Source organism: Sphaeramia orbicularis, chromosome 22, assembly GCF_902148855.1.
Source record: "Sphaeramia orbicularis chromosome 22, fSphaOr1.1, whole genome shotgun sequence".
Classification (NCBI taxonomy): domain Eukaryota; kingdom Metazoa; phylum Chordata; class Actinopteri; order Kurtiformes; family Apogonidae; genus Sphaeramia; species Sphaeramia orbicularis.
Genome location: NC_043978.1, coordinates 27,433,262 through 27,446,006, shown reverse-complemented (window position 1 = coordinate 27,446,006; position 12,745 = coordinate 27,433,262). Strand labels below are relative to the sequence as shown.

Below are 12,745 nucleotides of genomic sequence, written 5' to 3'. Positions count from 1 at the left end.
AGCATTAAGTAATCCAGTGACATCTAATGACTTTAGCAGGCTTTCCATGTAAGATAGATGGTGGGGTGGGTAAGCATGATGGGTGATGATAGGACCACTAACATAGAGGAAGCATCAACCACACTGTCAGCCAAGTAGTCTTATGCTATATGCATAGAGTAATTATGGCTACTTACTGTATGATATTTGATCACAGTGCGGCCAATTTTACGTAATGCAGAAAAACACCAATTAGCAATCTCTCTGGCCAAATTAGCATGGCTATATAACGCTAAGTTGCTAATGTAATATCTATTAGTGTAGTCAAGTCACACTTACAGACTGGGTATTGTAAAAAAAAAATAAAATAAAATAAATAGTGGTAGCCTCCATGAAACATTTACAAAACAAACCTTTTGGCCATCTTGTTGGTGTAACTTCTTCACTGTGGATAGAGTATTGCTGTCTGTCAGGAAAGACACATCTTCCAAAAGTCCTAATCAGCAGGTGAATGAGCTACAAGTCAAAGTCCACCTGTCAGGCATCAACAGCTTCTATTAGTTTTAAAATATTAACAGTTCAATAAAGTACAGAAGGACCATTAATACACTTATAACAGGGTCCAAATAAACTGAAGGAGAGCGTAATGATCCTCAGTGACTTAGTATTTCTAGAGAGAAGCTCATGTTTTTTGAACGAGAGTCAATCAGGTTCTGTATTGATGCACTTCTGTAGACATAGCTGGAAGTTAGCTTCACCTCAATACCCTCATTTGAACTTGGCTTTCAGATAAATGTAAAAATATAAGACTTGCAGCAGCAGAAGTTCATGAACACCTCCATTCTATGACATAAACATCACCACCAGAAAGCTTCCAACTTATAATTTGATGTCTCACCTTTTCTCCAAAAATCTACAGTCTTAGCCACTGAATAGAATAGTTTATAAGACTGGTGCAGACATTTAATGCCCTCAATGACCTCCTCAGTCTCATCTAACCACGCTTTAGAAAATTCATTTTCATAGACATATTAATGCTTTATATTTCACAAGTGGGGTATTTATTTATGTATTTTGTGACATGGTTCAAAATATGAACATTTCTTAAGGTTGTATTAATTTTCATGAAACCCTATTTAAAGGGGTCATATTTTGCTAAACCCACTTTTATTAGTCTTTGGTTCATTTATTTGTGTATTTGGACCCTAATAGTTCAAAAAGTTTGAATTTGAACCCTCCAGATGCTGCAAAGCTATCTTTATATTCATTTTGGCAAAAATCAAGTGGATTTATCAACCTGTTTTAATTCCTGCTTAATTTGTTACATCTATAACTAGTTACATCACAACATTTGCACATATAAGGTCAAGACTACTTATGAACATTTCTCCGAGTACGACATAACTGTTTGTCAACAGCAGCGGTTGTAGTCCATACTGAAAATATGTCCAAACTTCGAGCTGATTACCTAAAATGTTCAGTTGTTGGTTGAATGGGACAGAGCACAGCCAACAACCTGAAGGGGGCGGAGTCATGCACATTTAAAGGGTCAGCGCTCAAAATGACCTTTCTGGTGTCATTACTCAGAAATATGGTTGAAGATGGACCTGTGGAGTTGAATTAATGAAGAATTCAGACCCAAGCATAACATTTACAGTTTATGTAGACCACAGGGAAAAGTTTTAAAATGCATAATTCCATTTAAAAAAGCAAAATATCACTCCTTTAAGGCAGCTAATTTACTGTTTTTTAAATCCACTGAGTGCATTTGATGCCTAACTTTTGCCATTTGTCCAAACTTCCAGAGGCCCTGAACACAAGGAACCGTCAGGTGATCTGCACCACCCTGAAAGTCCTGCAGCACCTGGTGATGTCCACAGACATGATGGGAGAGGCTCTGGTGCCCTACTATAGACAGATCCTGCCTATTCTCAACACCTTCAAGAACATGAACAGTGAGTTTGAACCATGCAAATTGTTGAGTGTTAAATCGTGGACAGATGGTGTGTCAGCATGACGTGTCGTGTCTGTGCGCTTTTGTGGAGCACTCATTGTATGAGCTTATCCCTTTGTGTTATAAATCATTTTTCAAGCCAGTACTGCAACTGTATCAGTAATTCAACCATTCACCAGTCTGTGAAAGGCAATTATAGGCATTCATGTGCAGTCTGTAGCCTGTCTTAGTGCTGTGGATAGGTTAAGCCAGGTGATCGCACAGAACTTGGAAACACCGTGCAGATAACAGTGTTATTTTTTGTGCGAGTGTCTTGTGGCTTACAGGCAGAAAGCTTCCTGTTTACCACGTAGTTTTTTTTTTTTTTATTATTTTTTCTTCACGGAGCCCAAGTATTCAACTGTGCCTGAATCCTTTTTTCTTTCCTCCCTCCACTTAAACATCCACTTGACAGAGAAGCTCCATTTTGTCCTTTCTGCTGTCAGTCAGACTGCATTGTGCAGGGCTGCTGAGGAGGAGACTTTGTCCTTGCTTTCTCTGAAAGCCTCCACCTGGGTGACACCAGGACCTGGGGAGATTGGCATCAGATAGGCAGGGCTCTTTGTGTAGCAGTGTCAAAGCACTTAGCATGGTGTGACATGATGTGGGCCCATTGAAGGCTTAGAAGCACAGCCAATCCCAAACACAGCTCACCACACAGGCAGCAGGATGTGAAGAGTGACATTCTGAATCAATCATTTAAACACAGGCTTTAACAGGAAAAAACACAAGGCTTTAGTCTCTTAATCAATATCCAATTTGAATCTCTTGTCTATTTAATTCGCTTACATTATCTGCTACTATTTGCTGAGGTCTAAAAAGAAGGAAAGAGGGAGCCAAAAGAGATAACAGGGAAAGACAAAGGATGGAAAAGAAAAGCCAGCCTTATTAGTGCATGGCCTTATGCAAATCTCCTCTGTAAATTAGCTGTCAAATCAATCCCCTAAACCGTTTTGAAGCGTGAGTTTCTCCACCGCAGCGCAGGCTCAGCAGTTGGCCGGTGAACCCCACCAGGAATAGTTTATCTCTGCCTGGTAGTTACCGTGCGCCACTGTCTACCTGCCTGCCCAGCGCCTTCCTCCTCTGGCGAGCATTGATTAAACCTGAGCCAACCTCTCACCTGGCAGACGTCCCTGCTATTGACCCGTTCTACAGAGACCAATGTGGGCCAGAGAAGGGTCCATACAGCTGCCAAAGCACAGCATCCAATCCGCTAAACAAGAACAGAGCTTTCTGTTCAGCTATTTTATGCAGTAGAGAGTGAGACAGATAGACAGATGATAGATAGATGTGCTGTGGTTTGGGAACAATAAACTGTAGTGTTTTGTTCCATTGGTGATGCTTTTCTGAACTTTTCAGACCAAAATGTCTGAAGGTTTTCAACTTGTTTTGTCCTGAATTTTTGGTTTGATCGGATGTTAAGTTGAAACCTTCCACAAGCCTCCCACAACACTTTACAGCAACTTTGGACCAGTCCTCCTGGCAGAGTTCATGTAGTTTGTGGGCCTCCCCACACAAATCTGCTGTATCAGTATATCTTCCAAATGCTGTTCTGGATTCACTTCAGGGCTTTGTGATGGTCACTCCAAAATGTTCTGGCCCTATGCCATGTTTGTAACATTTTGTAAATATTCTTATGATCATTGTCCAACTCAAACAATTAATTATGTCCAAGCTTTAGCATCCTAGCTGCTTTCTTGATGAAGTTTTCAAAAATAATTCTTATTCTTCATTACGCCATAAAAAGTGCACCAGTTCCATAAAACAACCCCACAACCTGATGCTCCAACCTTCTCCCAATATCCATAAAATACATTATTGTGCCCAGCCCTATTTTTCCTTCAACCAAAGAACAGTCCTGCAGAAGCTCAGATCTTTATCACACTGCTCAATATTTATCTTTATGTTTTATATTTTTCTATCCTTTCAGACATTATGTTGTAGAGTAGTGGTGTTCCTCCTAAGAGAACAGCCTGTCAGACTTCTAACACAGAACAGACTTTGCTGTGGATGGAGATATGTTTGGACTAGTTACCACCAATGCTGTTATTCAGGGACACTTTTGAAACTCCTGGCACCCAAATCCATTCCAACCTCAGGGTTTTTTTTATGCACAAAGTGAAACTGCGTGTAAAGCAGTTAGATGGAAGTGCATATACAGTAACGTGTTGCAGAACTGTGAGCGACTGGATTTGAATTCACTTCATCAAGGCTAGAGAAAGAATTCTCAGCTTATCCCTCACTTAATTAATCAGTTACTCCAAGGTTGTTAAATAATTTAGATCAATTTATTTCGATAATTATCGCTTTGACTTGACTAATAATAAATGGTGATAAATTACTTATCAAAGTGAGTAGTGAAAAATTAATTTAAATGTAACCACACAAATAGTTTTATTTCTTTTAAGAGTTAGAATCCAATATCCTCTTATAAACTTTCAAACTCAACTTCAGATAGATAGATATATTCCTTTTGGCCTGTTAGTTGATTTGTCACTTCATGTTCTGCACCACCCACTGTTTTCTAACACAGACTGACATGACTTCAAAAACAGGGAGAATAGACACTTCTCTGTATGAACTAGAACTCTGTGTTCTTTCTCTCTAATACACAAATATTTAGGGCTGTTGTTCTCTCAAACTTTCTCTCTTTGTGCCTCTGTCTCTCTTCTGTTTTATGAGGCTTGTTTATATCAATATCAAAGCTTCACTGAAGTCCATCTATTATCTAATATCTCTTATACACACCTCCAGTTCCATCCCACGCTCAGTCGGCTGTCTCAACCAAAGCCAGCGTGTTGCTTGTAGCAGACAGGCACAATCATTGTGTTTAATACACTAGAAGACACAGAGGACTGTCTAGTAGTGTGTGGTAATATCTCCTCTCCCACACTGTAACTCACAGAGCTTGCATGGCATCCCTCTTATCTCCTGAGCCACAACGGGGCCACTGTCCGGTACGTGCCAAGTGTGTGTGTCTACATTTGTGTACATCTGTCATGAATAGATCTGTTGTGTCCCATATGCAGCTGTTGGCTTCAGTGTGGAGGAAAGCCTTAGTTTTCTGTGTCTGTCTCCCTTCTGTTCACTGTTATACAGTTCTGCCAAGCCTCAGGCACATAATGCCCAGTGTATTCTACATGTTCACATATAGCCAAGAACACACATATACAATCGCGCACTGTTCTAGTTGCAGTTACACAACCTGGCTGTCCTTCCAGTTGTTCGAGCTGTGAATCAATCGGCTGACAGCCACTGCTGTAGGGTCAGGGCTGCAGTTAGATATCACCAGTATCTCATCGTGGGACAGATCCCCTAGGCTGTGTTCACACACTCCCGCTGTGTCACTCCCACTCCGAGACAGGGTTGTGACCTGTTAAATTGGTCTGTATACAGGCGTTATCTGAGCCATTTTTCCAGGGTCAAAGCTGGAACTTAACAGGGATCTCGAAAGTGGACCCTTGGGTGGCCTTTCACTCAGATGGAGTACTGGACCCATGACCAGAACGACAGACTTGTGACCCACATTCTCAGTGGAATCCAGGCCTCTATAGAAAGAATAATGCCATTACTCAATAAGGACAACATGCATCTGCTAATAATCAGTCACTTTATCTAAATACAGTACAACATTTCCTGCTCCCACTTGACACATGCCAAGACATCACATGCTCCTGTTTGGTCATAAGCCATTGGTGTCTGTTTTCAGTGCTTGGGGTGACCTGTATAAAGTTTTGGCATGCGTGGCACCCAACTGAAATTAGTGTAAGAGGCTGGAAATTGATGACATGAGCCAGGTCGTGGATTTACTTGAAGCTCAGTCCTATTTTCATTTTGTGCTTATTCTAGCATCTTCTCTCCATCCCTAACCAAACTGATCTTGTATGTTGAAAAATGATGCTCTGGAGATGCCCTACCCATTGTCATACACAGGCAAAATAAACAGAAGTGAGAGTTGGAAGTTGTAGGAATGTGTCATTCGCACAGCATATATAGTAGCTTCAAGTCTCTCAGAATGCATTTGAACACTTGTTGCAGCGAAGCTTAAAGTACATGGAAACACAGAAACACAAAAGCCATGCAGTGTTTTTTTACCAAAAAAAAAAAAAAAAAGATCCAGTTTTTATTTTCGACAGCATCAAGTCCAAGTCATGCTAGCTCCATCCTAGAAGATAATTGGGCCAATTTTGAACAGTCCACACGGTATTTCAGATTCAAGGCTGATCATTCCATCTTCTGTAGTCTGAGCCAGGGAAATCATTGTAAAACAATAAAAGCAAAGATAAAAGATAAAACAAAGATAAAAAAGGAACAGTTCCATTGTAGAAATTTTATTTTACGTTGTGTCTGAGGTCATCTTTGTTGCCTTGCAATTGGCAGTGTAACCAGAAAAGGTTGTTTGGACCGTGTCTGTGAGATATCTACAGCATGGAACTGGTGCCAGTGTAGGGAACCAGGGATCAGACTGACAGGGTCTCCATGACTCCTTCAGACTCAGCCTTACCAGGCCCAATGAAGAAAGCCCCAACCACCAGGAACCCTGATCCAGGCTTAAATAACTGGTCCCTTGATTTTTTTTTCAATCCTAAGAATCACAGTGAATCTTGTTTTATCCAACCTTGTCATCTAGGACCAACTTGCCTTTGGAGACCGTACCAGGGTCTAACTGCCCCAAACAACATAGCTCCGAGGATCACTAAAACCCCTCTGCCATTGTAAGGTGGCAATTCAAGGAGGGGATCTGAGGGGGGCTCAGAGCAGAACTGCAGCTCCTCCACATCCAAGAGGAACCAGCTGAGGTGGTTGGGTATCTAGTTAGGATGCCTCCTGGACACCTACATGGTGAGGTGTTTTGAGTATGTCCAACCATGGTACAACCTCAGGGCTGACTGAGGACATGCTGGAGGGATTATATTTCTTGGCTGGCCTGAAAGAAGGAATTCTGGGCTTCTTTACTACCATGCCTGGATGAAGAAGAAGATGGATGCATGGATGGCATTGGTTAAAAAGATATGTAAGTGTAAGAGTCATGTAAGTAATCTAATCATAATAGCCTTATCTCAGTTATTTTTCCACAGGCCTCTTCAGGGTGGACACTTGAAAGGCCTTTCACTCTGACAGAAACACTGAACCAATGACCAGAAAGATCACAACAACAAATTTATCCTCAGTGGTATCCAAGCCTCTGTAGAAGCTCTGTTATTCAAAGCAAAATAAAAAAATCTGTGCATCTCCAGGCAGCCGAATGCCATTCTCACCACTGACACAGTAATGCGTCATTTTGAAGTGCACAATAATGAGCAATCACATATTATCACCGTCCTTGATGTAGCCCTTTGTCTCCTGAATCAGCTCTTGTTTGCTTTGTGGCTTTTTGCATATCAGCTTTGTTTCTGCGCACAAGTGTTTATGTGTGTGAGAGACACTGTCGAGGATGCTGTAGGAATTCTTTCAGTGCGATTTGCACGGCTCTCTTGTTTGCTTGCTGTGATGAATCTTATCCCTAATGAAATGCAACAACGTTCCTTATGAAGGAGAGATGTGTTCCCTCATCCAGCAAATTCCTCCTCTGTGCACAAAGGAAGGAGGGAACTCATCTACTGTACGTCATCTGAGGAGGAGAGAGAAAGTTAAAGGGGTTTTTGTTAGATGGCAGCATAATAAATACAGAGGAAGACAAAGTTTAAGGATGAGAGTAATTCTATAGCTCAATTGAAACCAATTGTTTCCAGGCAGAACAGTATTCCAGTATGCATTTTTTATTGTGAACATTTCATAGACAAACATTTTGTGATTAATAGATGTCTGAGTAAAAACCCTTGGATTGAAATAAATAACTGTATTATTAGAGATACTATGTAATATAAGTGTTGGGAGGGTAACTTTTAATATTGTATTTCACTACAAGTCATAGAATAATCACTAAGAGAAACGTAATAGATTTTAATTACCTTTGGATTCATGAGTGTCTCTCATTATTACTGACTGTAAAATTATGCATGGAATTGGCTTTCAGATAATTCTGCTACCAAAAGTGAAGAGTCACTGTGAATGTACAGTATATGAGTACTTGCTGTAGAAATATAGGCTGTAAATATACAGAAACACAAAAGCATTGTACTTCTCTGTGACCCTTTATTTGCCACAGCGTGACCTGACAGTGAAAACTTGTGAACACAGATGAAACTAAAGCTATGTCAATTTACAATTCCATAATAGAACCTGTTCTTTTCACCTGCACATTTACTGTTCAGTTGAAGTCAAGCAGAGATGGCAAAGCAAGACAGTACAGCAGCCTTGTTTGCTCTGTATAAATGTAAAGTATCCTTGAATTACCAGAACAGACATATATATATATATAGTGCTGCTTTGACTAAGTGTCAGCTCCATCATTTGTGTTGTGCATGAACTGTTAGTTTTCACTGTGTGCATAACCTACAATAGTGCAGATATACTTCGGTGTTCTGTTCAAAATGAAGAGCTCATGGGAAATTAGTGATGCTTTGTAGATTCCAGACTGAATAAAGCAGACGCAACTAGACTTGTGATTTCAATGAGGTTCTCTTTCAGTTATGAATGCAATAAAATATAGTTTAATTGCTGAAATAATACATATTTGATTATTTTCAGTTAGTCATGTCAAACACAATTACATGAAGTATGAATTGAGATTTTTTTTTTCTGTATTCTGTATCAATAATGTGAGCTTTGATTGACAGCTCACTGGTAGGTTGAATTGCACTTTTAGAGATGTATATAATTATTCATTGAATACAACTGTAGTCAAGTTAACACCAGTTTTACATATATATATATATATATATATATATATATATATATATAAAAACTGTCAAATGATTATTTTATGAAAAAATGAAGATTATCCGTATTTAATTTCAGTAACTTGGCTCTGTTAACTAATGTTACCACTATTTTGGTATTTTTCATGATATGGTCAGCTAGCCTTCTAATTACACTAGCTTAAGTTTGAACTTGGTTAATTTTAAAGTTCCGCCTTCTTTTGTTAAAATCTAGCGTGGTGTTTAAATTAGTGCTTCCAACTTAGTTGTGTAGTTTGTTTATTCAGTATTACACAGTTTCATGATGCTAACAGATGCTTGATTTCAATAACTTGGCTATATCAGCTAATGTTAGCAAGGTCTGTCAGTTAGCCTTCTAATTACACTAGCTAGTTTTATCCCTCACTCCCTAACTTCCACCATCTCTTGTTAACATCTAGCGTGGTGTTTAAATGAATGTTTCTCACTTAGTCGTGTAGTCTGTTTATTCAGTATTACACAGTTTCATGACGCTAACAGATGCTTAATTTCAATAACTTGGCTATATTAGGTAATATTAGCACGGTCTGTCAGTTAGCCTGCTAATTACACTGGCTAATTTGTTTTAACTTTCAACCCTCACTCTTCCCTGCCTCCACTTTCTTTTGTTAACATTTAGAGGGATATTTAGAATAACATTTCCCAGTTAGCAGTGTGGGTAATGTTGATTCAGTGCTACACAAATATTTTGTGAAGTTAACTGGTGCATCATAACAATAAATAGCAAGCTAGCATAAGTTATGTTAGCATTAATTTGGTTTGGTTTAATGGGTTCTGTCAGATAGTCTTCTGATTAAAATTTTAAATATCCCTTTAGATTTGTGTTGACACATTAAAATATTGTACTTTGAATAATATTTTGTGTCTGATCGTTCTCTCATTGAAAAACCCAGGATCTCTGAATATGTAAATGTCGTTTATTTCAAACATTGCTGGACACCAGATATACTTTTATCGTTCTGAAAGTCTATTTTCTCTATCTGTGCTGTGATGGCTTCAAGTTTTAATATTGTGGATATCTCATTTCTGAATGGCACCAAAATATTTGCGATGTTACAAATCCTGTTTGTAGTTTTGATCCTTAATCTCAAATATTAGAGAAAGTTTCTCACTTCAGCAGATGAATGTGAAAGCATCAGCACACTATCAGCAGTCTCACTAACAGAATAATCATGCACCACGGAGCTCAAAAATGACAGAGAGTGAAGTTATTTTTGAGTCAAAGGGGACTTAAAGTCAAACAGACATACATTTACTGTTTGGAATTCTTTTTATGCTTGAGCTGTATTTTCTTTTTCCTCATGTCGGCCAGAGGCAAAATGCATGTGTATATGTCGACAAAGACACTTTACATCCACCACCACCGAGTAGTTGCTTTACCATTGACCCTCTAATTGTGCAAATATAACTTGCACATAAAAATTTACCTAATGGAAAAAGGACAATTTCGCCAAAAGTCTCATTTTCCAATAAAAGTTTTTGTGCTGGCAAGAGGTGGTTTTTCGGGTGTAGCGCAAATGGTATGTCATGCAAAACTGTAATGGAAAGACCTTTTTTTGCAACTAGAGTCAGGTGGATTAAAAAACCGGATGTTGACGGATGTTACAACAAGCAAAGAAGAGGAAAAAAACATGTCGTGGTATGTGTGGACACACCAGGAAACTCAATAATTTTTTAATTTAGTATGAGATAGAGGGGTAATATATAATAATAATGAATATATCTGTAAATCAACACCATATTTACGTTCGTCACCATGTTTATGGAATGACTTCTCGTGTTATCTCGCGATAATAAATAAACAAATCATCACATTTGTGATTTAATGGAAAAACCGACATTGCGCACTTCTATTTTTTCAATATTTAGTAAATATCGGTAAAGTTTTGCGCAGATCTCCAATGGAAAAGCAACTAGTGATGAGAATATTAACCTGAAACAGACATTTTATTCCTATTCCACTTTCCCATTTCACAGACTACTCCACTAAAAGTACAAATGGCTGAGGAGTAAACGAAAACATTACATGACATGTTCATTGTCTGTGTTGCTGTATATTGTGTCAGAATGTGGTTGATGTTTGCCTGGAGGGCTTCTTTAGTATTTGCTTGAGCCTGCATTGTAGCATTGTTGTTGTTGTCCTGATGATTTTCTCTGCTTATCTGTAAGGTGTAGGTCCTTAAACTCCTATTCATCACTGACAAGACACGCGCTCTCACACACACACATTCAAACTCTCATACATATATTGCTCACACACTGCAGTGATCTGGTTCATTTGGCCCCTTTTATCTTCCTGCTAGGAATGTGGCCTGCTATGATAAGGTCTCACCCACATGCATTGGCGGCCCTACACACACATCTATAGAGGTTCTGATAGTGGTTCTCTGTCTTCCGTTCCTGGGCGACTGGTGAGGTTTTTGTGCTGGTGACAGATGCAGTGCTGTGGCTGGCCACTTTGTCATTTCCCGCAGGCCTGCTTTATCTGTGTATCACATGACACACACACATACATACGCACACCCCGGCTCATGTTGGATATTTTTTATGAATACGGTGGATCAGTTACAGCCGAGCCGATCACCAGGACGGAAATAAACAGGAAAAGCTGTTTGACCTCATAACCCCTTCTGCTTCGTAACGGAACAAGATCAGTAGAAGTTATGACCTCTGGGGCTGATAAGTGGGGCTGCAGTTCCTTTAATGACCACTCGAGGCTGGCTCCAAAAATGAGTCAATCTCCGTAGACACCAATTTTAATTACTAATAACTGCAGCAGGAATCTATATGTTTATTCCCTATAACAGCTTTGGCATGTTTAGCTAATTTCCTTATTCATGAGAACTGTATGGGGGATGAATTTATCAACAGTATAACTCACACATTTTTAATCAGAATCAGCTGTATTGGCCAAGTTTGTGAACGCAAACAAAGAATTTGACTTAACCTTGGTTTTCACGTGTTATAGAATAAATAAACTATACAGTAAAGAATGCATTTTTTATTTATTTATTTTTTTACAAAACTGTACAAATACTGTGAGACCAAACAGTAAACAGAACAATAGTGCAAGGATAAAAAAACTTTCTGTCAGTTTGGCATTCAAAAACACACAAACTATGACATAACAAAGTGGCCATTTTGACAGCTTTTGAAGTAAATGTTAAATGTAACTTTATCCAACTTATGAGTCTAACTTTACAGAGAATCACATCAGAACCATATGTACTTTTTGAAGACTTAGTTTTCATTTTTCTACTTGTTTTAACACCTAATTAAGGTCTTGCTAAAAAATAAAAAATTAGGAACCATTTGCATATTTGCTATATTTCGCATGGATGTTTTTCATGCTGTCAAACAGTGCTTTCTGATTGGTAAACAGAGTGCTGAAGTGCTCTTAAACCAACCGACAAAAAGTACACTTCTGCAGCTTGTGTTGTTGTGTCACTGTGGTGTTTTATAACATCACTTTAAATTAAAATCGACAAATTACTAGATCAGCAACAGTTATATAAGGCAAAGTCACTGCCCCCATGTGAGTCTGGTGTTTCAGAGCAGAGTCATAAAATGGCTTTGACCCTTCAGAAAATAAACAAGGTTAGGCTGAGTCTGACTGAAGGACAGATGGACTAAACACCTCTGACTGGTGGTAGACGTAGTAACTGACCTTTCATAGAAATGTCATGGCATCAAGTTGCAGAAGAACATTATTAAAAGTATGACTGTCATGAAATGGGTGGGAATGCTCAAAAGCATTTTTCAAACAGGAGGTGGTGAGTTTTGTTTTGTTTTTTTCTCTATAAAATGCACATTTTTATGTCTTTGTCAATTTTTATATGCATTATTACCAGTATTGATGGGCAGCTTAATAAACATGTTTCACTATCACTTTAAATTGTGCTGAGACTTTAAGTCATGCTGAATTAAGGGTGGG

General features: G+C 38.8%; 1 protein-coding gene across 1 annotated transcript in view; it reads left to right on the top strand.

The window, feature by feature from the left end:
- Positions 1-12,745, top strand: part of pacrg (PARK2 co-regulated) — a 189,434-nt gene that overhangs the window by 41,207 nt on the left and 135,482 nt on the right. The window contains exon 3 of the mRNA XM_030127656.1: positions 1,785-1,934. Coding sequence (XP_029983516.1) covers positions 1,785-1,934 — 150 coding nt within the window. The remainder of the gene's footprint in view (positions 1-1,784; positions 1,935-12,745) is intronic.